Below are 27879 nucleotides of genomic sequence, written 5' to 3' on the forward strand. Positions count from 1 at the left end.
GAAATCAGTCACATACACACACAGTCACTATATGTATATACATACATACCCATTTCACATATGGAGCTTTGTATTTAACGTCTGCAAAGCCTCGTCTGACACCTAAAGGTTCAGGGAGTTCCCCGTTTGAGTTTGTGCTTTCAATAGAATGTTTGTTTAGGGGTCAGTGTATTGCCTTTACAGTAAGTCTGTTTACAATTCCTCCCTTTTTTTGCTGTATAAAAGCAAGACTTCAACCTTTGTGGTCAAGCTTCTCCATCCGAAGAACCTTCGACATGATGAAGATGAACCTGAATCTGTTCTCTGCCGTCCTGGCCCTGCTGCTGGGCCTTTCAGCTCAAGACAACTCTCTAGTAAGACTCAACAAATACATGTCTCTATAACTATTTTACTCGGTTTCTAATTTTATGATGTTAACGTCAGTATAAAACAAATTAAACACGTTATAACATTTTGACAAACTGTAGATTGTTCCAAGGATCCAGAGTTGTGAGCTCAATGAAAACAATGATCTCAACTTAGTCTCACCTATTTTAAGAAAGAAAAACAAAACTCCAAAATGGCCATTTATGGCTTTATGAGCCCATGGACGTGCCTTAGTGATTCTAACAACTACCAGGGACTTACAATAGCACATCTCCCAAAAATCTGCTTGTAGCAAAGTGTGATTTTTAGACTATTTTTTAGACTCTCTTATTTTAAGTTTAAAAGAAGTATACTAATAGCGTACTTGAATACACTTCTGTTTTTGTAAGGGTTGTCATAATACAACAAACATATGAGGGTATACTGTCATAAATATATAGCTCAACAAACAATACACATACACAAAAGCATTAAATAATTATATAAAAGAAGAAAAAAAATTTCACTTACAGAACATGATTTTTTATGTTCACTTTGTGTCTCTGCAGGTGCGACCACATGAGTAAGGTAACTGATTTTTCTCACCACTGTTTAATACATCTTATTCCACAATGGGTTTAAATGTTTGGTAACTGAATGTTCTAATTTTAGGTGTGAAGACCAAGGAGCCTTACCGTTTAGACATAACTTCAAGAATTCTGGAGGCAAATAAAGGTACGCTTCATATATTCGGGGGGAATATGTCATCAACACTGTGTCCTCAGCTGCTCGCATCATGCTTCTATCTGTGCCAATCAGTATATTCCAAGTGTGAATGTTTGCATATCTATTCACCACGCTGCCCATGTATTGTCTCACTCCAGGTATCAGCCATATTCTGGTGGAAGGTGACGTCGCTCTTTCAAAGAAGAGGAACGCAATGAAATGCTGGAGCGGCTACTGCAAATGGCAAAAATCCTTCAACGGACTAGTTGAAGTACCCTACAGCCTCAGTGATTACTTCTGTAAGGGCTGTAAAGGAATTTAGCATTCAGGACAAGTACAAAACTTGAATTTTGATGTCAATGAACTGACATTAATCTTTTTTTCATTGCAGTTAACAGCGAAAAGGCCTCAATTGAGAAAGCTATGGAAACCTTCCACAAAAAAACCTGCATCCGCTTTGTTCCTCATCGTGGCCAGTCTGACTACCTCCGCATTGAGAATGAAATGGGGTGAGTGCAGGGCGGAAGAGGTGATCGGTCAGTGTAATGAATACAACCAGCCTGTCAGGATTCAAACCTGCTGTCTCTCTGTCTTTTACTCTTTTGTAGCTGCTGGTCTTTCATCGGCAGAGACGGAGGCAAGCAGGTGGTTTCTCTGTCCGTGTATGGCTGTCTTAATCATGGGATCATTCAGCATGAGCTCCTCCATGCGCTCGGCTTCCACCTTGAGCACACTCGGAGCGACAGGGACCAGTATGTCAGGATCAACTGGGAAAATGTCCCAGCAGGTGAGCCCTAAGTTCCAATGCAGCCGTACAATCGGCCACTATATACTGTATGTAGTCATTTATATGGAACTGGGAACACATACTGATTAACCAATCAGAATACAGGGAGGATGTAATCATCCTGATATATTCATTCTTGATAGCTGGAAAACATATATGAGAGTAAAATAGATGTGAGGCCGAAAATGAGTTTGTACGTCTCTTTAGTGTAGCTAAATAATATATTTGCGAAATTTCATCTGATTTTACTGTAAAGACTTTAACGGGTTTTTTGTTGTACGATTAATTCATACATCAGTATATTTTTTCATGCTGTTGTTTTTGTCATACTTTCCCACAGAACGCAAATATTACGCCGCGAAAAAGCAACCACCAAGCAACCAAAGGTCCATTTTTCTGAGCTTTGGCACCGCGAATAATGGTATCGACCAATCACGTTGTGCGGAACGGACATATTCAAAACGTACACTATAGTGTAAAACAACACGGAGGCTCCGTAGTCCGGCTCAAGTTGGCAAACTTTATTATTCACAACGGCAGCGCATACCAGATCCACTCCTTACGTGCTTACCTTTCACAATAAAAGCCCTAGACATATGCACTGCGGAACTGTTTACCAGTGGAAAGTTCACTCAGGAAAAGGAAAGGCTGTAGGCTACGATTTATCTCAGACAGACTGACGCTGCTCTGGGTCTCTCTCTGGGTGCTCTCCCGGTAGCTAAATTACAAATTCCGCTACAGCGAAAACATTACCCTCACTTCTCTGCCTCTGATTGGCTAGTACTCGCTACCTTCGTTGGTTGGATTGGTTAGGTTTAGGCATGAGGAGTGAGATTGGTTAGGGTTAGGGTAAGGATATCATGGTATGCCAATCAAAGGCAGAGTAAGGCAGTCATGTCTTCGTTATAGTTGGATTCGTAATATCGCCTCTCGGTAGTTGGTCCTCTGCCTGTGCGAATCTATTCTAATCTGTTAACGAAAAGTGTTGCAAATTCGCATCGCTGCCGGTTTGAATATTTGATACGTAATATTCGCAACTGAGTATTCTGCATTTTCGTGTGGTTTATTCATCATGTTCCCGGTGTGTAAAGGCCTTGAGGATAATCTGGAAGGGGTCAAAAGAAGAACATCTTCATTGTATTGTTTTAATGTTGTTCTTCATACTATCAGTGTTGCTAGTGTTGGATTTATTATGTACAAAAGTGCTTACAATGACCTGAAATAACCTGACTGTTGGATTTGTTGTGCATGAAGTGTTTGCGAGGACAGGGAGGAGGCACGTTCTGTTCTTTTTGCAAGGTCAAAGAGAGAAAGAAGTCAGAAGGAGAAACAAAGAAGAAGATATGCAGCAAAAACATCACGTGCCATAAGCTCATGAATATTACTATTGTGTAAACCATGAATAGACTGGATCAGGGACAGCTCGGGGTTCATACTTCGCGAACTGACCCATGCACCGTATGTTGTCAGGGACACGTTGATTGGATCCAGATATCTGTAAACTCTTTTATTTTACTTATGCAACATTGATTGTTCGGAATAAATTGAATCATTATGCTTTAACTCATCTGTTTGGAAATTCTCTTTGTCACACAAGATTAACCAACACGTAACTGGGCCTTGACCTCTTGGAGGTAGAAGGCCAGTTCCTTCACTAGAGTTTTCACCCAATTAGACTATTTCATTTCTCAATGCACCTTGAAAGTAGGTGAAGTTGTACAAGAAATTCCTACTATAGGATAAATTTGAGACTCATTCATGTTCACTCGAATTTTGGAATTTATGTATTGTTTTACCTTACAGCAAATGCCTTCAACTTCCACAAAATGGACACCAACAACTTGAACACGCCATATGACTATTCTTCTGTTATGCATTACGGAAGGTAACATCTCTTTATCTCATTAATGGCACTATTGTAAGAGAGATATTTTACTTTGTTTGTTCATTTTTATGTTGTCAGAGTCCTGAAAAACGGCGGTGCAACATCCCGTCAATACAACATTATAATTATTAATATTATTATTATTATTATTATTATTATTATTATTATCACCAACGTGTGAAGCTAAATTACAGTAAATTAACTGTAAAATGTTTATGAGCGCAGGTGGCAATCACAAAAGGAACCATTTCTTTGAAATATAATTAAGTAGTTTTTGGCATGACAATTAAATATTCCAGCATTTGTTATGAATAAAATGAATGAGGACAATTTTCCATTGTTTATTAAATTTTGTTTTCTAGGACTGCCTTCTCATCAACATTTGGAGAGGACACCATTACTCCCATCCCAGATTCCTCTGTACCAATTGGGCAGAGGGATGACATGTCTGATATTGATATCCTCAGGATCAATAAGTTATACGAATGCAGTGAGTATAGAAATCTTTTCTGCTTGATTGAATGAACATCATTCAAACTAATATCATGCACCCCATGTAAACTTTGCACTTTTTCCATTGTGACTTTTTTAGTTATTAAAGGTTTGAATTATAGGAACAGCGTTATGTTGTGTTAGGCTGTTAGGCTGTGTTCTTTGTTATGACTGATCTCTTATCATTCCTTTCAGATATTTGAAAGAAAATGAAAACAACCCCGTTTTCACAAGATATCTCCAAAACTTCACGAGTGGCAATGTGTGTTATCGTATTGTTGATTCATTTATGTAAAAATTCTCACCTATTAAATAAATACTGATATAAAAATCCACATGTTCTTGACCTCTTGCCTACAACACCTTTAATCATGATTTATAATTTTAAGAATTTTAAGCATATCATAAGTTTTTTCTTTGACAGTATACAAAACCATAAAATAAAAAGACAGAAAATAAATGTATAAAGCCACAAACCACAAAGAATCTCAGTTCTTTTCAAAACTAATTTTATTGAGACCATGATGTGTCATTGTTACAAGTTGTCCATGTACCAAACCTAAAAACAGCTGCAAAATTTGTATTCAGAAAAAAAACAAAACATCAAAATTGTATCAAAATGCAAAAAGGTAATCAAAGCTATAGAGCCAAACTATGAAAAGTTAACCCTGTTAAAAAAGTTAAACCGTATCCACAATTTTCCTGCACTTCTGTGTGTGCAGCTCATGTTTGTTGTTGCGGGGGTTGAAAGTCACGACAAAGTGGCACTTCACATGCTGCGGAGAGAGAGACAACAACAACTATTAAATATGAATTGGGAAATCTCCAAAATCGAACGTACTGTAAAAGGCAATATGTTAATTTTCAGTCTTTGTGTTATGAAAGAAGACAGAAAAGCATGAATGTTAACAAATACAACAAATGTACCTTTTTCTCAAGACTGCAGCTGGTCAACTCATGGTTTTCAGTCTTAAGACACTTGGTTTTTGCCAGGACTGCGTCGATCTTAAAGTTGATCACATTGGTCACCTAATAAGATGAGCGGACAGAACTATTAGATGGTGGTGACATGGTGTGTTGCATGTGAGTTCCTTTTGTTTCTGACGGATGAATCTAACCTGACTCTGAGCGGCGTTGATGGAGACCAGTTTGAACATCTTCTTGCTCTTGGATTCGGTGTTGAACATCTTCACAGCATGTTCAGTTGCCTCCTGAACCTCGGTTGAGTCTATACTCTTTTCAAACCAGCCACCCAGCAGAGGCACTTTCTCTGTGAGGAAATACAACACAGACATACGGTAAATTTCACATTACTGCATGGCTATTGATGATATAATGATAATTAAGTTACGTACTTTATGTTCTCGGTAAAATAACAGCATAAAGATGTATATTAATGAACTTGCGCAACCCATATAAATGCACTCATACGCTCCACTCCAATGGCGCAATCAGTCAGTGTTAGGATTCTGTGTGTTCCCTTTGGGGTTTTTATGCTCCTTCATCCTGAAAATTTGTTGTTTCAGTCCAGAACATCAGTCAAAGACTTGGAAACTTTAAGACAACTAAACCCTGGATTCAGCCAGTTTTACTCTATCACTGCCAAGCCGTCTTCCCTGCTCTGCCAAACCAAGCCGCAATCATCAGGCCAAGAATAAAAAGCAGATTTTCTAAGGAAAGAGAGGGGGGATTTAGATATACAGTAATAGTTGCAGCACTTTTACCTTGGGTGGCCCAGACAGTCAAAAGTGATGTTGGTTTTCTTTTTGTTTTACACAGTTTTTAGCCACAACGATAGCGGTGTAGCTCTAGAGGTGCAAGGGGAAGGCGTATAAATAGCATGACACGGACATCCCGTGTGTCACGACAACACATTTTAGGCTTTGTATGCCGCTTTTTGCTTGTCATTTGTATGTACGTCTGCAGTTAGGTTTAGGGAACAAAACCACTCACTTAGGTTTAGGAAAAATGTCATGGTTGGGCTTAAGATAAGTACGTAAAATATATACGGAAACAATGTAACATAAGTATGAAAAACACGTCTCAAACATCACTAAAAAACACGTGACAAACGTCGCTAACGTAACTTACAAAACAAAACACCGGTCTCAAACACCGGTCTCCTGGTTAAAAGTTGTGTGTTTGTTGTAGATTTCTCAACAACTATTGAATATATTATCATTAAATTTGGTACAGATGTTCATGTCATCGTCAGGATGAATTGTTCTAATTTTGGTGATCCTGCACTTTTGATCTAGTTCAGCAATTGAATTTGATTGTAATTTAGTGCTAATCCACAAAGGTTAGCATTCTAACATGCAAAACTAATGGTTTAGCATGTTAGCATGCAGTGCTAACGGTGGACATGATAAATATTATACCTGCTAAATATAAACATCCCGCAACCCTGAGAAGCGCTTACAGATAATGGATGTATAGATCAAATCTAAACATTTTAGCATTGGCATTGAGAGCACATCAGCATGCTGATGTCACCATGCTGATATCACCATGCTGATGTCACCATGCTCGTCGTGTACTTTCCCATGCAGATAATTGGTGACATCATCCAAATTTATGTTATTTCAGTTTCAAGCGTGTCTCAGGGAGTAACCAAGCATTGGTTGAAATTCCTGTTTTTGTTGTCATGTAACGGTTGCTGCATGTTTCGTCCCCACCCTGTCGAGCACAGACGTTCATGCATTCTAAGCATTGTAGTCCAACAAAACATACATGTCGAGGCGTGTTCTGAGGTGCAACAGATCACACACACCCTTGCAGTTGGTTGTCAGACATCAAGCTTGAACTTTTCAACACTGTGGTCAGTGCAACAATGCTTTTTTCCTCCATATAATACTCAATGTGAGGTTCTTTAAAGGCACATTATGTAAGATCAGAATACAAAGTATGTCAAATCAACCAATTGGAAGACCAACACAGTCATGAAATGACAACCGAATCTTACATAATTTACCTTTAACCAATATATCTATAGATATATCTAATATATATAGATGTATATATCCATTTATGTTTGATCCTGTTGAGCATTTTATAGTGTACACCGTGTAGAGTACAAATCTGAACCAACCAGAATGTTTTTCTGCTCAGTAAAACCATTTCACTAACAGAAGCCATGCACTGATGTTGGACAAATTAGATGAATTGGTACTGAGTGGCCCTGATGGATTATTTTTCATTCCCAAACACTCCCAAACCAAACTCCAATTCTGCCAAATTAAATAGTATCCGACCAGTAAAGACTTTCTCTGACTGCTGGCTAAGCCAAACCCTCTGACTCACTGTACCCAACCAGACAGCAGTGCAGAGTCACCGTCTACAGACTGAGTACATGAATGCACAAGTTACTCTATTTTGCCATTATGTCATATAAGCACACAATGTGCAATTTCTTTTAATTGTCTGGAAACATTTAAGGTTGAATCATGTTATTGCTAGAGTTGAAACGATTAATAGCCATGGTAATCTGCTCATATAAGAGTTTAATTACTACTGCATGTTTTTCAGTATTACATGTACTTGTGCTTTTCCTGTTTGTGGTGAGTGGTCAGCTGGGAGTATACCCGCTGATGGAAATAAACTAGCTGACTTCTCTGTCATTACTTTGAGTTGTTGCCTAATTTTGTTGGTAATATGTCTTTTAATTAAATTGTATATACTGTATACATACTATTTATTTATATCTTTTATTTTATGGTTCCTCTGTAAAGTGCTATACAAATTGTGTATTTGTGTCATTTCATTGTATTAGAAAAGTGGCATATGAACACACAAAGTTAAATTGGCAGAGTCTACAAATGTTTTGTTTGGCTGGTTTCTAGATTGTTGGTCGCGATTCTGACTCAGATGCCCATGCTGCTGCAGTCATTGTTGCATAGTTGTATTGTCCTGTCAATCAATCTGTAGCCTATAACCTGCCCTTTTTCATCTTGCAAGCTCTGTGTTGTTGTTCCTATTTTTTGTTATATTAGTTAAAATTCTCATTACATCCTGACAGCAATCAATAAATCAAATGCTCTGATAAAGAAAAAGAAAAAAATCTGTTATCTGTGGCTGTCACAGGTCTGTAATCAACCCATCTAATCATTTTATTCAGCCATAATGAGATGATTGGACGGGCTACTTACCTGCCTGCATACAAGCTGCTTGCTTGACAGCTGTGAGTGCTGGCAATAGCCATGTTCGTTGTTTACATTCATTATGATATGTCTATTTTGGGGGAGTGGCTTTGGAGGGAGGCCTTAACGGCGGGACTGTCAGTGCTGTCGACTTGCCGACTGTCTCGCTAGATTTGGCAACTTTTGGAGCCAGTGCTGCCAGCTACTTTCATTGGAAAATAGTTGGCAACACTTGGCTGGGTTTCTCAGTTGGATAATTTTTTTAATATCTTGTGTGTAACATTACCAACCCTAGCTTTAAATAATAGAAACTCAAGGGCACTTGGATATATTTCCTTTTTGAGCTCATGCTTCACTTGGTTTGACTTAAATTCTATTTTCCTTTATCCACATCATCACATTCAGACCTTATTGGGGGCACTCAACAGAATTTGGGAAATAAATCAGTAAATGACTATTTCACACTATTTTGTTGAGGGCTGTCCCCACCACAGATTTAAAATAAGCACAACATATAAAAGTGTCAAATTTTGCTTTTCCTAGCATTTCATCTCTGTGGGCAATAGACCCCTTGACATTTATTAAGGTCACCCATATAAGACCATCTAGGTCACAAGAATAGAGGTATGAATATGTAGTGTAACCAGCAGGGTAATGACATTAGGACGGTATAAATAGTTGTAACTAGTAGTTGTGGAGCTTGAAAGATACCTACACTTTCAATCTTCAAATTTCTTTTAGCAAAAAAAAATCTGTTTCTTGATGTTTTTTCATGTAAAGACTCAATTTTGTCACCACTTTTTGAAAGTGATATCAAGCTACTGTTCTCCCAATAGTCAGGATCACAGTAGGTCCATTTGTTCTGTCTTATAATATTCTTTTATCTCTCTTGCCTCTCTGTAACTCCCCATTTCTATACTCTATATTTCTTATCCATATCAGTACTTACTTGTTGTGACGACTTCCTCCACAGGCTGATCTCCCAAGCACAGCTGGATAGCTGACAGACATATCACCACGGCCAACGGGAGAAGCATCTTCACTTATCAACCACCACCAAACTGTGCTGGGCTGTTCACAAGGGGGAAGACTGGATCTCCACAAAAAGGATTGCCAACTTGCAGATGTCCCACAGTATTTACAGCAAACTGATGGTGTTTGGGTCCACAGAGAAAGCAGTAAAAAAGGGAGGAGACATTGAAGATGGTTATTGAAAAAAGGTCAACTTAAAATGCTGCAATAGAGACAGAAAATGACATGATATAGAAAAGGCTACAAAGAGAGAAATAACATTTACCTTTCTAATATTGCAAAAAATAGGACTTCAACTAGTGAAAGCTGGAGCAACAGTGAGCCAGACTGAGAGAAATAATGCCAGAAAAGAAGAAAGAAAGAGGGGGAGGGTGTCGTCAGTGAGTGGCAAAGGCTGTAGAGCATTTAAGCTCTGGTATGTTTAACAAGCCAGTGAAGACCACACCCACCCACTGCCTGGCAATGACGTCGTGCAGGGATTTAACAGCCATCAGCGGCTTTGGTCTGTGTGTGTGACAGACACTGTTATATTATGAGTCTGGGTAGGTAGGGATGAGTGTCAGATGTGTGCCATTGTGTCTTTCTGTGGTCTTTGTGTGCATTCATGTGGGTCTGTGACCTGCTAATATGATGCATGTTTACATGTCGCTTGCAAGAGTGAACAGGACCCCTTTGTGGAGGTCTGACTCAAACTCAGCTTGCCTGGCTGGCTGGCAGTGAGTCACTGTGCAAACTGTAGCACACAACAGAACCACATCACACATCATTTATATGAACGCCAACACCCTGTCCAGAACATTTGTTATTATGCGATAAAAGGGTTTAAACGATTCTAACAGCAGTGAATAAATGCACAAACGTCAGCAAGTCGAGCTGAGTGGAATTAATTAACTGGAAGGGAGTTTTTTTTTTAGGATGCCTCTCACTCAGCTATTTTCATTGGAAAAGCGTTGGGAACACTATTATATCAATTATGTTTTCTTTCTGCATGGTGCTTCCAATGCTGGTTGTACCGTCCTTATGTTAGATTCTTATAAATGCTGATTGTATGCCTGTAAATGAGAGAGGTACACTCCATAATTTAACCCAAAAGCACTGGTCAATTGCCTGCCAAAGAATTGATTATTTGGGCCACTAGGGGACAGAAGACCTCCACAACAAGCTGACAGACAGGCACCCCTGACATATTATTTCCTTATGAAGTTTTTTTTATGGCTATTTACACATCCAACATTAGCATTCATTTGGAGCAACATATCCGCATACAACGGTTTGTATGATATCTTACGAAAAGTGATTCCTTATTTTTCATGCGTTTTCCTATGAATGTCCAGCAACATGTGACGCACGTGTCAGTTTCCGCACCAGTCTTTTCAAAATAAACTTCTGCCTTCAAGGGAAAACACTTGATTAGGTTTAGGCAACAAAACTACTTAATTAGGTCTAGGAAAAAATTGGGGTTAAGGGTTAAAATAACTCTGGAAGTGAGTGAACTTAAGTACCGAAGTTACATGTAAAAATAAATCAAAGTTGACTTCTGGTTTCACATGGGGTTCAAACACTGGTCTCATGGGCGTAAGTCCAGACCTGCTCTTTATACTTCCTGGTTTTGTGGGATAAATATGAATTACAGTGTATTTCTTTTCGTAGGTATAGCTACGAACGGTGTATGAGAACAGCCAGTTTGGAGATGTGCCACCTGATGAATGTAAGTCCAATATTCCTTTTCCCTTTTAGCTCTGTTTTGGTCTCAACCAACCATTGAGAAAAAACATATCTGGCTGGGGTGCCCTCTTTCCCACTTGTTTCCTGTCACCTCTCTACTGTCGCTATCAAAAAGGCGAGAGAATTTAGCTCTTTATCTTGATTCTTGTTCCACTTTTTTCACCAGCTAGTCGCTAACTTTCTCTGTCTGCTGTTTGATACTGGTCAGGTCAGGCAATGTACATTTGATTTATTTGAGGTTTTTTTTTTTTTTTTTTTTGCTGAAAACAGCTTCCTGCTGCTGCTGGACATGAAGTTGATGAGAGTGGGGAGACTGAACCAAACCAAGACAATGAGCTAAACGAGGCTAAAAAGCTCTCTATAGCTGCAGAGTTGATGGAAAATCCTGTGTGGGTTTGTTACTGTCAATCAATCAATCCATCAATCACTCCATAAATCAATCAATCAATCAATCCATCAATCAATCAATCAATCAATCAATCAATCAATCAATCAATCAATCAATCAATCACACTTTATTTGTACAACACCTTTCATACAGGTTAATGCAGTTCAAAGTGCTTCACAGATGACTGACAAGCCGAAATACAATAAAATAAGTGATAATTAAAAAACAATAAAATACAATATAATTATACAACTTCAATACAATAAAATAAGTGAATAAAATAATAAGATAATAACCATTCTTAATCAAAGGCCCTGCTGAATAGGTATAGTTTTTAAGTTTATATTTAAAGATTTCAACAGCTGTGAGCAACTCCTTTACAGTTATATGACTCCAACAATATACCAACAACCTTATGAATCAATATATTACGTATCAATATACACTGTGATTTTGCATGGGCTATATTAGGTTGAAGTACTCATATCCACTTTTATCAGTAAAAAGTCACAGTCCTCATTTTATATGTGTTTTTTAAATTTCATGAAACTTTCCATTCTCTCAGCTCTAAGTTTTAAGTCTTGAATGAGGGCATTGTTGGTAGCATGAATAGTTGTTTGTTTGCCTGTTATTTAGTTGGCATGGTCAAAAGCTTGTCAACAGATGTTTATGAAACAATGACTAACAAATAAGTTCTTTTTTTTTTAATGGATCCAGGCAGTGCTGTTAACACTGCAAAATAGGGGAACTTCCTTCACACTGAAGTAAAACTTCCATCCATGAAAATAGTCTGGGGCTGCTTTTTTAGCATAGTGCTAAAAATCGAAATAGGTTCTATCAGCATATAAACCTACATACACACACAGTTGCAACATAATCACATACATCATTGTCTGCAGTTTCATCTCCTGTAATGTGTAAGAATGCCCAGCAGGGGGGAGCAACACTGTATCCCATAATGCAACAGGTGGCTGATGATTGCATTTTCATAGTCAAAGAATTCAACAGTTGTGTTTGATAACAGAGGAGCTTGAATACAATAAGTACACATTATGAGCAGTCAATTCAATTTAAAAATAATGATCTATAAGTTCATTCTCCCCAAGAGTTGCTGTTTCTTTCAGCTACAAAATATAGGATTTTAAGTAGGGGAACTATGCAAACTAGCCAGTTTAGTATCTGGTGGAAGATAAGTGAAGTTAAATATAAATGCAACATAAATAGAGATAGCTAAATGATATATAAAGAAACACCTGTGATAGAGGAAGTATAGATAAAGAGAGGTAAGACAAAGGATATAGGCAGATGGGATCAGACTGACAGGTACATTGGCTCATACAGTGAGGCAGATGGACAGGCAGATAGACTCAGTGACAGAAAAGAACCACGCAGATGGACAAGCAGTTGGAAAACAAGGAGCAGATGCAGTCCACTCTAACAACACAAACAACAGCCTCAGAACGTGCACAGGATTACACAGCCAAAACTAAAAATGAAGGCAAATATAAATGTATAAATAGATACAGAGTGAAAAAAAAAACATACAGGAAGACGGAGAAAATTCTCTTTTAGGCCTGGTTTGTCTTCACTGTCCCTAATGAGATGCACTGTAACTCTTCCCAGCTGCAACGGACAGGTCAGAGGTCAGTAAATGGGATGGCTGGAGATGCTCAAATTGGAAATCCCCCTTTTCAATGGAATAAATGATATCAGTGTTGGTTGCCTGGTGAGCGGGCTGGACGTCAACACTGCCACAGTTTTTATTCAAATTGTCCAGTCTTCACAAAGAAACAATTTAAAAGAGAGCATACAGCTTCTACTGCTGTGTGCTTTTGTAACTGATTGTTCAAATATTTATATGTTGCTAAATGTACAGTTTATATTCTTTGAAGAAATACTTTTATAGCATTGTTCTTATATCATTATGGCCATCCCATTGTACATGTATATTTATGTGTATATTTGGTACGACATGAAAAACAAGTATATGTGTTACTGGACCTATAATGAACAGTAAAATCTTTAATGAAATCTGTATGAAATGTGCCATAATCATGCAAGACTTAAGATATTCCACTATAGACTGAGTTACCAGTTTATCAGGCACACCTGCACAATTGAATGCGAACCAATTTGACGCCACCGCAACACATTTTGCCTCTGTGAAGCCTAAAATCCTCAGTGCTTGTTGATGATGAGGCTGTAGAGTGGCATCAGACTGTGTGACGTTGACAGACGTGTTTTTCCACGAGGGAGGGTAAAAGGTCGCCGCTTTGGATAATGAGATGTCACCATCATCCAATTTATTGTCTGCTACAGCATAGAGCACTGGGACCATTAATGGATTTAATGTGTTTCTGTGCTCATCACAGAACAGGTAGGCTACAAAAATAAATAAATACATCAGGGTCTCACAAAGTAGGATTAATAACCGGATAACTGAGTAAAACCTGGAGAGGCTTGTTGTTGTGAAAATAGTAGGATGTGTTATATATATAGCCAACCGTTATCTGTTTGATTGTAATGATCTGGTTGAGGAAAACAACATTTGTGGACTATAGTTGCTATATTCAGTGCCTTTGTACACATATGTATCCAATTAGTGGGAGACAACACATTTTACATAAAAAATGTCCATCATGTGCTATTTGTCCTGACCAGCAGAAGGCTGACATGAATGTTTTTCTTGAGTTAGCAGTACATTTTAATAATAATACAATTTGATCTCAATGTACTTATCTTGGCAATTATTTTAAAATGAATAAATACAAAATAATAATACTAAAAAATAAAATAAGATAAAAAAATAAATAATAATAATAATTATAATAACTATATTAATTTAATTAAAAACGATAAAAATTATAAAAGTAATTGTCAAGTAATAGTTAAATTACTGGCTTTTTTATATGGAATTATGATTTCAGATCCAGAAATGCTATTATTCCACATGGAGGGGGTTATTTGTTTTTGTGTATTTGCATATATGTATATTTGTATGTATGCAGGCTAAGCTATGTGTCTCCTAAGTTTTTTTTAGAGACTCTTGTGACAGTTCAGATGTGAGTGAGAGGGAGACGTTTTGTGTTTTTAGCGTTATTTATATGAAAAGAGGACTTACTGCCACATTTGGACAGTAGGAAACCAAGCACAGCTCACACTATGCTGTGTTGTTAAGATTGCACACTTAGTTTGGTCATTTCGTATACATTCATTTTACCATAAAATAAAACTGCATTATTAAAATTATTATATTTTTTTAAGTTTCGCACTCAGTTTGCAGCTTACAAAACTACCAACCATTGCCACCTTTCAATTCAAGATTCAAGATTCAAGCCCTTTATTGTCATTGTGTAGTACAACGAAATTAGATCGTGACAATCCCATAGGTGCTAATGAAAAGATAATACAATATAAAATATAAAAATAGAATATGTATATTGATGAGATGACAGTTTTGCCAGATTATTGCACAAAGTGTCCATCAGATAATTATATAAGTATTGCACAGCATCAGATAATTATTGCACAGAGTGATCAGCATGTGTTATTGCACATATCCGTAACAGTAGATTTACAGTTTGCACAAAAGTGACACAAAAGTTATTGCACATTTACATTGCACGTGTAATCAATGCCTGTTAGTTGCCAAATTCCCCATGAAAAGTTAATGCAAATGTAAACCATCATAATCCTGCTACCAGGAGACTGACTGCCTGTATCTAGTTTTTGTTCCCATGCCACATTCCTCAGACCTCAGACCTGGGATCAGTGCTCAGATAGCTCAGCCTCCTTAATCCCCTTTTGCAGTGAAGACCCGCCCACTAACTAAACCGGGTGATTGACAGCTGGCTCCTCCAATGAGGTGTGCGGCCGACTCGTCTGGTCCTCCTCCTCCTCCTCCTCCACCTCCCTGTCCGACTTTGTTGCTCTGGTGCCCCGCTAGTCCGTCCGGGGAGAGCCGAAGAACAACTCGACACAAAGGTCCCAACTATGGAAGGCGATAACATAATAATGCCTGTTTGAGTCAGGGAGATTTTCCAAGGTAAGTTTGTTGTTTTTAAACTGTTTGTTAACCGGCAGGAGGAGTGAATTAGTGACTAGTAAACTGCGTGTGTCTGTAGGGGGGCGAAAAGTTGATCCGCCTCACTACACAGGACAGGAGACAGGAGGACACAGAGGGAGACTACTCCAATGTTGTTCACTGTGGGGATGTGTCATGCTGCTAGCTGGTCTGAAGCTTGTGTGGCACCCTGAACACTTGTTATATTACATGTTTTTTTTAATTATATGCTTTATAATTAAGCCTCCAACAATGTCACAATAATGAATGGCATTTTTATTGTAATTTTATGTATTTTATTATGTGATAAACTGGGCTGTTTTCTTCTATATGTTGATTAAATAGTTGTGTTAATTTAGAACTTTTGTTGGGGAAAGTTGTAGGAAAGAAAAGTAGCAGCACTCAAGCAAAGTGTTTGCTATTATTGATGCAATCTGGCTTGAATTTAAAATGTATTATATTGTTATGGGAATTTGATAGACTCAGCCTATGGGTTTGTTTTGGTTGCAAGTGTGGGTTGTGAGCTATATGTATGTTTATGTGCATGCAACACTGTATATTTGGCTTTTTATTAGGGTTGGGACGATACACCTATCTCCCGATTCGATACTATCACGATACTTTGGTGCCAATTCGATATGTATCGCGATTTTTAAATATTGCGATTCGATATTACGATTCATTGCGATTTTTGTTAACTTTTTTTAACACTAGACCATGGGAAAAAGATTAATCATATACACTTCTAGGGACTTTTACTTTGAAAATATCTAAATTGATACGGTAAAAATGTTTGATTTTCAGCATGTATGTAGATGTCCTGAAGTCAAATATATCAGTCATTGTCAGGCATTATTTATTAATACAGTTCCCTCGCAAATTAGTGGTATTTTCTTTTAATTTATAATGGATATGCAATTTTTTATACTTCTGGTGAATATAATCCATCAATCTTATTTCTATATATGTATTTTGTATATATGCAGTTCCTTATTTTGAAAACCTGACCTAGTCACACGTGTATATTTCCGCTAACTTCGCCAAGTCCATCGCTAGCTCTCCCGTCAACTCCGTTCTCTTTATACATTCATGGTCAGCTCCATTGGGGCCATTTGAATGCATTTAACATAAATGTCAGAATATGGGTGCTCTACAGTTGTAGCGTCGGCCGATTTGACCACGGAGATGCGGTGACGGCTGGCCCTTCGACGTTTTCTGCTTTGTCGTTTCGGCTCACTGCGGCCAGCTGCGTTTTGTTTTAGTGACAGATACGAAACTGACATGATGTCACGTTACTCTGACTATAGCAATAAAAGCGGTGCCTTCCTTCTACCTCCGTATAGACTCAAATGAAGCTAATATATTGATTCTGGCATTAAAAAAATCTATTTCAAAATTGTAAAAAAAACAACACAAAAAACATGATACATAGGTGAATCGATTTTTTTCCCACCCCTACTTTTTATAGGGACAGTAAGATAGAACGCTCAACTGTCTGCACTGTCTGTTGTTGCATTGGCACAGAAACACACTTGGCAGTGTATAGATGAAGCATTGAAATCATGAGTCATCCAATATCCACTTGTTGATGTGACAAACAACATTAGTCTTCACCCTGCTCTGTCTTTTTGTATATTTATATACACAATTCCACACAGTTCCTGGGCAGCAGTGAAGGTTAATGCTCCGAGTCTGCAATTATGAATACACACAAACACACACACACACAGACAACCAGACAGACAGACAGAGACAGTGGAACGGGGGTCTCACTACAGATGTGCATTCCTCCAGCCAGTGGAGTGATCAGGCCTTTAAATAGAGCTCAACAGGAATGCAAACAGACCAAGCAGAAAAACGAAGCCTCGGGGCGTCAGAGGAATAGGAGAGGGAAGGTAGGTTAATGTAGAAGGAGGCAGAGAGACTGGGCTGTGAGCCCTTTTGCTCCAAATTAACCCAATTTGTTGATCTTTCCCAAATGTCTCCCCGTTTTAAACAGATGTGGGTCAAAGTTCACGTCATAAAGGGAGATGCCACTCTTCTATTTTAAAGCCACTAAGAAATTCAAAGTTAAGTTTTTCAGGAAGTTTTAAATGTGGGATCTGTGCTCTTGCATCACAATGTAACATTGTGCATCAGTGAAGCGAACCATACCCACAACAAATCCAGCGTACGCTCGTGTTTATCAACCAGGCCGGTCCTGTGGTGTTTCAAAGAGACGATGTAGTGAAAACATGTTGTGTTGTACAGAGCGCATGTTGTTGAGGGCACTGAAGGAGATTCTCATTCATGCGTCGGAAACTTGTATTTCCGTTCTGAGTCATCATTTGATTGGTTTGGTTGGTGGTTGTTGTTTTTTTAATTGATAGAAAATGACACATTTGATATGAATCTGTGGGGTTGTGATGTATGAGTGGACTTGTGAATCAAAGCCAACCTAAGGTAGTGATTATCCTGTAGTGTGTGTGTGGGTGTTTCAAGAATCAAACCTGCATCCAATCAGGCTATAACACAATTTAGATTAAATGTAAAAGCTGTTTTTTTTTCATTTATTTTAGTATAATACTTAAAATATTTAACATTTTTGTCAGGGAATTATGGCTGTCACACTCTTGCTCTTTGGTGCTTTAAATGTTGTCGACGGAGTGGATTTCTGGGTTAATTATAGGGATGTAAGAAAATATATATTGTGATGTAATGTTTTACGATACTGTATCGATTCTCCAAACACTGTATCGATTTTTAATTAACCTCTTAAAATTATGACGGCCCGGCGGCGGACCTGGCCGTCATTCTGTCTTTCGGAGGTTGTAGCGGTCTCAGTTTTAAAGCTAGAGTGAAGATACTGTTACCATATGAAATAGAAAACCTAAGGAATCCATTGGTACCAACCATGTCATACTTGCATTTCGCAAAGGAGGATAAATAACGCTCCAAAGTTACGCTAAATTTTGGCAAGGAAAAACTGGCATGGCCATTTCAAAGGGGTCCCTTCACCTCTGACCTCAAGATATGTGAATGAAAATGGGTACTATGGGTACCCACGTGTCTCCCCTTTACAAACATGCCCACTTTATGATAATCACACCCAGCTTTGGGCTAAAAAACCATGACAGTTTTCCTAAAATTCAATTTGAAAAAAATCACAATATATATCCTTGCTTACAGTATCGCAATATATAGAATCGTTACTCCTGTATCATGATATTTATCGTATCGCCAGATTCTTGCCAATACACAGCCCTAGTTAATTAATTAAATTCAGTTTGTTGTATAAATCTCAGAAGTTGCTCAAGGTGTTATTGGTTGTCCAGTGCAGAGGAGTCACTATCAGTGGTTGGATAGCCAGAGTTTGAATGGTATGTGGTAAAGTTGTCCCCATCACACTCGGCTGTTTGACTGAGATTGGCCCAATCACAAACGACTTTATTGAGCAATTTCGGTTTTCCCGCTTTTATAGGCAAGTGGCTTGTCACTGTTGGTTGCTTGAGGGATGAAAGGCAAGAGCTGTTGGCTGTCTGTTGACCAATTGGAGCCAGTTTTCCTCCTGCACTCCCTGCGGCAGTAAAACAGACCCAGTCTTGTGATGTTTATGTCCCAGGTTTTCAGTGGTCCCCGGTTTGATAGGGCTGGGACAATACACCTATCTCCCGAATGCCAGGTGTGAACAGACGTACTTAAAGCTGTCCACTTGTGATCGGATCAGTCAGGACGCATGTTTATGCCAGGTCTGAACAGGGCGTATGTGCTCTGTGGAGAGAGGAGCCGAACACCTGGTCACTCCCTGCAGTAGCTTAGCTGTCAATAACAAGTGTTAGCTGTTAATGGAGTTCACTTCACATACTGGGTGGCCTGAGCAGGAAGATGGTTCTTAGATTTAAGCTCTAGTTTGTCAAATTCACGTGACATTAACGAAAACTGGCTTTGAATCCCGCGTAGCAGAACATCAGCTCTTCCTCTCTCTTGACCACTTCACCACTGTGAAAGTAAATGTACACACAGAGTAGGAAAAATGAGAGACACCAGGCACCTTGCTGTTTGCCTCTGGGAAGTTAGCCTACCCATGGATTCCCAAGTCTTATGTCTCTATAAAAGGAAAACTGGAGTGTATTTTTGCTTTATAAACACTGTGACCAAAAAAAAACCTGTAAAAGATTATTTAGAAATACACTCCGTGAACAGATGTGCTCTTTGGACTCTGGGTCTACAGGGATATCCAAAAACGAAAGGGAAATCCAAGGTGCATGGCTGACATCTACACGTTTTGACGCCTTTGGAGCCTGTCAGGGTGTAAGAAAAAATGAAATATTGCTTTGTAATAAAACATGTTGCTGAAAATCCTAAGCATTCCAAAGTGTATACACTTGGGCTTCAAGGCAACATATGTGATACATTTAGTTTGGCTTTGTGCAATCATGTTAGTGTAGTCAATGGGGAGGCTCATACATAACTTCTTAGAATAACACTTACTGTAAGATGACTGCAGCGAGCCAACTTTCCAAGTAAAAAACGTTATTCGCTATTTATCGAGAGTTAACCTGTAGTTCTAGGTAAGACATGTGAGTCATTTCTTAAGAGTAGCTCTCATGTAATCACATGATTAATCACATGAATGATGAAAGAGGAATAACTAATCAGAGACAGGGATTTGACCTACATCTGCGATATTGTTCCTTTAAAATCCTTGCATTTGTCACATTTGTCAAAAGTCCAAAATTAATGATGGGCAGGAAGAATTAGCGATGTTTTGCAGTACTTTGTACTGAAAATTCAAGAAGGATGGATGGATGGATGGATGAAGTCACAGAGACACGTTAAATAAACCCTTGCGTTGTTGCCACAAATCAACAAGTTGTCGCTCCATTTCTGAGGTCCATCTTACTACTACTTTATGCTTCCCGTTTTGCATTAGCTCATGCATTAGCCGTGACTACGGTGGTGGTTGTCCTTCCTTCTTCAGTCAGCTTGGTTCTCAATTGCCTATCGTTCTTTCCCACGTGACTGGGTCATCGGCTGTCCTCGGGGTTCCCAACAGACAACAGGATATCCGATCGTAAATATTGAACGTTCAATATTTATTATCGATATCGCCGGGATGGGGCTTTGCTGATTGTCGGGAGGGCGGAATCGGGTCCAAAATCAGCTTGATTCTCATGTAGTGTGTGCCCGGCATTAGTCTATACTTCAGTTCTGTTTTTAGTACGGCTCCGTTCAGCCAAGCTCACCTCTAAACACCTCATTCTAGTTAGAGAACGGTACTATTATTCCGCTTGGCTTTCGCTTTCGCCTGATTCCCTGCAGACAGCTCTCACTGGCAGTCCGATCTCTGCTCCAGCTCGTGGCCAAAAACCACATATATACGCACACACATTCTGTACACACAAGTATGCACAGGCTCCACTTAGACCTTCGCACAGACTCGCGCATGCACATATACATGCATAGACGCAGAAAAAACTCAGACGATCCAGTACTTTAGTGCGCACACGCTCCCATAATCACATGCACACCGAGCTAAACGCAGTCCAAGCCTCCATACTCTGCTCTCCACACTCGTATTTCACTAGTCACACACACAGAGGGCCCACGGCAATCAACTTTTAAATTAGAGAGAAAGCTGCTCCAAGAACTTGAACGCTGCTTGCCAGGTCTGAGGCCATACTGTTCTCGGTGTGTGTGTGAGACAGAGACAGAAAGAGCCAGCTCTTGATATTAAACCAACTCTGAGGGGCCTAGATTGGGGTATTTCTTCTCCTCTGTGCTGCTGTTCATGCACTTTATCCCCACTCATACTTAACCAGGAGCTCTGAGCTCAATTGTTCAGTGCATTTGAGGAGTTCTTCTGCGAGAAAGACTTGTACGTTATTTAATCTCAACCTGGCTTGTTAAGTTCTTGTTCTATTATTCTCTACATATGCTAAACAGATCCAAACCACAAGGTCGAGCTACTTAAGTAGGGCTCAACCTTGTGGGTTGGAGCCGTGGCTGCTTTTGAAATCAACGAACCATTAAGAACAGTGATAGTGTGGTGATAGTGAAAGTGTAATATTTGATGGAAAAAAAATTTCCATCAAAGAAAAAAAAAAAATCTGTCAGTGGTAGCTAAAAACCCTCCCTGTGTGATGGGGGAATGATGGTTGAATATAATGGCAGCTCTGCAAAAGAAACCCTATACTCGCTCCTTGATGTATGGGAACTGATGCCAAACATCTGAAGTTTGCTGCATCTGTTTTAAATAGAAGAACTATTTTTTGCCAGCAGACTCCACTTTTTGACTCTGGAAATATCTCAACATCATGTCATATGATCATTGTCATTTGGCCTGTTATTATATATAATATCATAATGGATAACCACTGCAAGACTGTTAAAGAACATTGGATATGCTAGAAATTCAAAATAAATTCAACATAAGAATGCTTAAAGGACCAATATATATAATATATTTACTGTAATAAATCATAAAATGACCATGATATGTCATCAGAGATTAAGGAAACATGCTAAATTGAAAAACTGGCTTCTCTGACAACAATGCTAAAGCCAGTATGTTCTCCTTTTGGAATTTCCATTCTAGTCCGCAACGTCTGTTATTATTTTGGATCTGTGTGATCCCGTCCATTGCCTATTTCAACGCCCCGTTGCCACGTATGAAACAAATTGACACGCAGCCTTCTGCAGCCATGGAAGCAAGCAAACCAACTGGATCAACAGAGATAACGTTAACGTTAGATTCTACCTGACCTGAAAAACCTCGGCACATCTCTCTGTGGTCCATGTGCAACTGGGTTATCAAGGCTGCGAGTATTTGAGACACACAGACGGTGAAGGGATTCCAACTACTGCTGCTGCTGGACAGAGGCTAATGCCGTGATGCTAACACACGCTAACTGTTACCAGTCACACTGGAAGAGCGGACGGGCCACGGCTCCAATGTTTTGAATTTGGACTTCTGTTACCCATTTTGAATTCCAGCTGTCAGTGCCACATATTGCTCCTTTAAGTTTAAAATACACAAAATGACAACCAAAAGAATAATTTCGCCTTAATATTGAAAACAATATGGTTACGGAGCATGATCGAGCTCTCAGAAAACAATGGATGTATAATTATCACCAACTCCTTTCTCCTTTTATATAACAGCAATTATCCAACCCATTGGCTGCAGCAATATTGTCTTTGGCACTACAGTTTAAGGCCAAATGAAAGCGGCACATTTGTTACTGATTAGCCCAGGTGGTGAGCAAATCATTGAAGGGGATGAAGTATATTTTTTTACCTTGTTTTACATTTGTGTATTTAACTTAAGGTGCCATCACAGCAGTGGTAAGGGAAGAAGCTGCAGGAGTATGAAGTTTCAAACTTCGCTTGCGTAATGGATCCATTTTTAAACAGGATGAGCTCAAAGTTGTCTTTAGTTTACTGTGCCCACTAATAGCAATCATCTGCTATATCCAATATTGAGATTATCTCTAGCACACATCTCAGTTTATATAAATGTGGAGGTATAGTAGTTGGCCTTTCATACCACTTGCAAGGTTGGTATTGGTTTACGTTTACAAGAGAGAAGACATTAGATAGATTCAGATTCAGATTCAGACAACTTTATTGATCCCAAGAAGGGCAATTCAATTCACAGTTTACCCCACAAACACACCCAGACAACATCCAGACAAACATCCAAAATGTTATGTCAATCACAGATCAGTAAAACTGACAAACAGAGGTCGGTGAAGGACAGCAGATAAGTTAATAAAATATAATAAATAGCAATAAAATAGATAAAGAGAAAACAAATAGATAATAAATAGACATTGTTACACGATTTATCATGTAAGGGAACTCAATAAAAATCTCACCTGAAATGACTACTGTCTGAGTTTAATAACCTGATAGCAGAAGGAATAAAAGAGTTGGAATGACGGTTAGTTCTCCTCGGAGGTGCCTGACAACGGCGGCCTGAAGGCATCAATGAGAAATCAGGAGACCGAACATGAAGAGGTTGGCTGATAATATTTTTAGCCTTCTTTACCACCTGATTCTCAACACAAGTCTCTTTGTTGGACTCCAGTAATCTTGGAGCAAACCTTAACAATGCTATACAGGCTGTTTTTGTCCTTAATGGTTAAGCCACTGAACCAACAAATAAAAGGAAAGGTTAGAAGACTTTCGATAAAAGAACTTTAAAAGTTAGTTAAGATCCTCTCACTGACATTAAAAGAGTTCAGCTTCCCTTAACAAATAGATTCTCTCTAGAGTGGAATGGTAGTGAAGGAGAGATGATTACTGTCAGACCAGTTTGCTCTATAGACGAATCTGGCGACCGCTTTGTATGATCTAGCGGAGCCGCTATTACTGTGGTGGTTAGTCGTTGTCCCTCAGCATCTGCTAACCAAGTTAACTGGTGACTTTCAGCCGAATGCGTCCGTGGTTGCTCGTAGCAAAGTACGTAAACATTCAGCGTAGATGATGAACACAGATGAGTATGTATTTAAAATGGATCAAAGTCAAATTAAAGACTTTTACGAGGACACCTACATGTTCTGTTTGTGTTTTCAACAGCTACGGTACTTACGAGCAACCGCGACGCATTCGACTGAGAGTCAGTTCACACGGTTAGCAGACACTTTGTACATGTGCTGTTTGTGCAGCTGACCGATTAATGATGTTTACTTTGTGGTCATTAGGTTGCCCTAGTAAGAGCGTCATATTTCACAATAACACCACAGTTAGTTGATTGAGCTAATGTATTCTGTGGGACCACCGCAGCCCCTAGACAGTGCCTTCAGCTCACTAATGTAAGCCAACGCTTGCATTCAAACGTGTGCGTTTGCAGTAATGGCGACTTGGTTACTTCCAGTATTTTCCCAGCATTCGTGTACAAGGCACTCACTTACTTGTGTACTTCTACAATGGCTAACGGCAGAGGACTGGTTGATGCTGACAGCTCCACTGTGAGCTTATCAGTTGTCAAGGATGAATGACTTTTGGAAGTTTGGCTATTCTGCAAAACAGCATGCATATTCAGAAAATTCCAGGAAAGATAAATGTTTAAGAATGTGCTTCCTTTCCAATGCAAAATGTGCTTTATGATTCTCTGGATCTCTACAGGCTTCCACTGCAGGAAACTGAACATTTTTATCTACTGGTCACAGAGGAATTTAAACCCCTAATTCACTGACTTCTTTTGCCATTTTACCATCTAATTTAAGGAGAAGAGGTTGTGTGGGGTTTTGACTGTATGTTTGACTGTGACCAACATACCAATATCTCAAAAAATAATGACTATAGAGGCCTGTGTATGAAATTTTGGTGTACACTTTTGACATATTGCTGCAATCCTGCCAGTGAAAGCAACATCTAGCCATATATTCTGTGACTACTCTGTCCATGGCAGTGTTGACTGTGAAAATACAGCTAACTGGGGAGATTATTAGAGCTTGGCAGAATATCAAGTCTGTGCTGGGAAAACAGTCTATTGATTTGCTTAGGTATAAAATCCTACCTCCAAATCAAGAGTGGTTACTTGCCAAACCAGCGTGGAGAATACTGTGGATTGATTTACAAGCTGCTGTAGGCAAAGAAATGTGCCGGCATCTTGGCCGCTTGGTGTTGACTCCCACCCAGCAGGTGTTCATATTTACCATCACTGCCAGCCTGAAAATGTTCTGTTTGTGAAAGCAGACATGAAATTAAAGCAGTTCTTCAGCTGAGCACATAGATCCACCGTCTTGTTATTTGAAGAGGTTCATTAATGCAGACTCACTGTGCCGTCTCTGTGGCTTGTTTTCAGAAGCAGTGAAGAGATCTGTCTGTCTCCATTACGAGTTAGGGTGCCAGGGAGCTGGCAGTGTCCAGTGTCCATATTTACTAGTGAAACAAATAGTTTCATTGTTACATTTCTCTCAGATGTGTGGATTTTGTGACTGCTAACTGGTACCGAAACAAGTACTTCCACAATACTAAAGACATAATATGTTGGAAAACAACAAGCAGTAATCGCCAAAGTGTGGCTTGTAGGCAGCTGTTGCCAGTTTTGGACAGACTGAATCACGTCTGACCAGGCTCTAAAGACATTAGCAGCTCTGGCTTTGAGCCAGAAGGGCTACAGCACGGTTAAACCTTAGACAGTGTGGATAATTCTGTCACTGAGGCTTTAAAGGGGACATATCATGCTCATCTTCAGGCTCATACTTGTATTTTTAGTTTCTACTAGAACATGTTTACATGCTTTTAATGTTCAAAAAACACATTATATTTCTCATACTGTCTGTCTGAATATATATTAGGGCTGGGAAGATACACTTATCTCCCGATTCAATACTATCACGATACTTGGGTGCCGATTCAATGTATGTATTTTTAAGTATTGTGGTTTTACAAGTATTGCGAGTCGATATTACGATTTATTGCGATTTTAGTTAACTTTTTTAACACTACACCATGGGAAAAAGTTTAATCATACACATGTAGGGACTCACAAATTAGTGGTATTTTCTTTTTCCATATATTATTTTGTATATATACAGTTCCCTTTGTTAACACCTTATTTTGAAAACCGGACGTAGTAACACGTGTATACTTCCACTAACTTCTCCAAGTCCGTCACTAGCTCTTACCATTAGCTCCGTTCTCTTTGTACATCCATGGTCAGCTCCATCAGGGCTGTTTGAATGTATTAAACATAAATGTCAGTATATGGGTGCGCTACAGCTGTAGTGTCAGCCGATTTGCTGCTTTGTCTTTTTGGCTGACTGCAGCCGGCTGCGGTTTGTTTTGGTTGACGGATACTGAACGGATATGACGTCACGTTACTCAGACTATAACAATAAAAGCGGTAAATTCCTTCTACCTCCACATAGACTCAAATGAAGCAAATATATAAATTCTGGCATTAAAAGATCGATTTCAAAATCATAAAAAAAAAAATCATGATACATAGGTTAATGGATTTTTTCCCCCATCCATAATATACCTGTATTCACCTTCTGTCTGAAATGCTCCGTTTTAGCCCATGTCTTTTTAAGCCCCCCTCCCGGAAACGCCCCGTCTATTCTGATTGGCTTGCGAGAAAAATATGGCGCACCTTTGCAAAGGTAGTTCTCAACGAATAAGAAAGGGAGACAAATCTGAATGGCTGAAACAGCCCACAAAATACTAACTGGGTTGTTTTATTTCAAAGTTTGTGGGTTGGTAGGCACTCCAAATACCCAAATGTATGTGCACAAGCACTGAAAAAGTGAGTTTTGCATGATGTGTTAGTATGTTGTTATGTTAGAGGATGAGCTATTGGCATTAAGGTTGCAGGTTCTGATTCCCCAAACAGTGGGGAGACTGTGCTATCCACTGCTGCTGAAACTCAGATCAGATCCCCAATTGTGGCACAAGTGGTTGAAAAGGGACATTTCCTGCTGTGAATAATGTATGTGTATCTATGTGTATAGTCATCTGAAATTACACTCCTCGCCTCGACTGTGTCTGTGTGTCTGTGTGAAAGCATTTTGCATGATTAAATGAATCTTACAGAGGCCTTTGCCACCACTGTGAACTGAAGGAGAAGAGTCTGTTTTGAATATGAAGGGGCAGGCAGACAATCTTATTTATTTATTTGAATTATTATTTGCATGGGGTGTAAATTGCGGTGATGCGTGTATCCTTTGAAGACAAAAGGTTGTCGTTACAATAGAGCTGAAACAATTAATTGATTAGCTGATCAACAGAAAAAGCAATCAGCAACTATTATTATTATTATAGATTAATCGTTTCAGTCATTTTTCAAGCAAAAATGTCAAAACATGTACATTACTCAAAAATAATTTTGCAGTGTACAGGGAATTTAAAGCCCTCCTCCACCCAAAAATGTGTTCTGATTATTGTTATTTGACTTGGATGTCTGAGCTTCACTGTGCAGAAAGATTTATTGCACATTCATCTGCTGACGGGGGAAAGTTTCTCTGCGCTCACTTTAAACCTCAGTTTAACACCTGGATGTACCAGCAGGACATCACAACTAAGCCAATCACAGTACGCAACTTACACAAGCGTGATGTGGAAACTTGAAACCTCCATCGTGCACGTGGGTTCAGTAAAGTATAGGAGACATCTTTTATTCAGAAGGGGAAAACTTTTGAAATGATCATTTCGATTCTGGATCTTTAAATAAGGGAAGGAAGAGGAGATGGAATTTGAAGGTTTTTTTTTAAGTGGTTAATTGATCTTTCTTGTGGAAAAAAAAAACATACAAATTATTGTTCAGAGCAGAGTATTTTTAAATGTCTTAAAGCATGTCATTTTCAT

At 39.0% G+C, this 27879-nt stretch overlaps 3 protein-coding genes across 4 annotated transcripts in view; 2 read left to right on the top strand and 1 right to left on the bottom strand.

Moving 5' to 3' along the window:
• Positions 1-50: 50 nt before the first annotated feature.
• On the top strand, positions 51-4534 carry LOC141757207 (hatching enzyme 1.2-like). The gene is made up of 8 exons (XM_074617540.1): positions 51-367; positions 1013-1080; positions 1230-1370; positions 1463-1580; positions 1680-1858; positions 3662-3743; positions 4106-4233; positions 4431-4534. The coding sequence occupies exons 1-8, from the start codon at positions 276-278 to the stop codon at positions 4436-4438; spliced, it is 816 nt and encodes a 271-aa protein (XP_074473641.1). The 5' UTR covers positions 51-275; the 3' UTR covers positions 4439-4534.
• Positions 4535-4727: 193 nt separating this feature from the next.
• Positions 4728-9828, bottom strand: LOC141757208 (cystatin). Of its 2 annotated transcripts, XM_074617541.1 has the most exons (5): positions 9672-9828; positions 9324-9522; positions 5354-5505; positions 5163-5264; positions 4728-5011 (listed from the first exon to the last, which is right to left on the bottom strand). In XM_074617541.1, exons 2-5 carry the CDS (start codon positions 9409-9411, stop codon positions 4916-4918), a joined length of 438 nt encoding a protein of 145 aa, XP_074473642.1. In that variant the 5' UTR covers positions 9412-9522; positions 9672-9828; the 3' UTR covers positions 4728-4915. The 2 variants fall into 2 exon arrangements, with proteins under 2 accessions (XP_074473642.1, XP_074473643.1); XM_074617542.1 differs by lacking the exons at positions 9324-9522; positions 9672-9828 and adding an exon at positions 8384-8408.
• A 5593-nt stretch (positions 9829-15421) lies between these two features.
• Positions 15422-27879, top strand: part of il11ra (interleukin 11 receptor subunit alpha) — a 54206-nt gene continuing 41748 nt past the window's right edge. Inside the window, exon 1 of the mRNA XM_074616952.1 lies at positions 15422-15564. The gene's annotated coding sequence lies outside the window, so the exon portion shown is untranslated. The remainder of the gene's footprint in view (positions 15565-27879) is intronic.

Source organism: Sebastes fasciatus, chromosome 19 (genome assembly GCF_043250625.1).
Source record: "Sebastes fasciatus isolate fSebFas1 chromosome 19, fSebFas1.pri, whole genome shotgun sequence".
NCBI lineage: Eukaryota > Metazoa > Chordata > Actinopteri > Perciformes > Sebastidae > Sebastes > Sebastes fasciatus.

Excerpts from the sequence above, each read along its gene's own strand:
- LOC141757207 (XM_074617540.1), top strand. The coding sequence starts at position 276 with ATGATGAAGATGAACCTGAATCTGTTCTCTGCCGTCCTGGCCCTGCTG. Across the intron at positions 1,859-3,661 it reads CTGGGAAAATGTCCCAGCAG|CAAATGCCTTCAACTTCCAC; the intron begins GTGAGCCCTAAG and ends TTTACCTTACAG. Across the intron at positions 3,744-4,105 it reads TCTGTTATGCATTACGGAAG|GACTGCCTTCTCATCAACAT; the intron begins GTAACATCTCTT and ends TTTGTTTTCTAG.
- LOC141757208 (XM_074617541.1), bottom strand. The coding sequence starts at position 9,411 with ATGCTTCTCCCGTTGGCCGTGGTGATATGTCTGTCAGCTATCCAGCTG. Across the intron at positions 5,265-5,353 it reads TCAACGCCGCTCAGAGTCAG|GTGACCAATGTGATCAACTT; the intron begins GTTAGATTCATC and ends TCATCTTATTAG. Across the intron at positions 5,012-5,162 it reads GCTGCAGTCTTGAGAAAAAG|CATGTGAAGTGCCACTTTGT; the intron begins GTACATTTGTTG and ends CTCTCTCCGCAG.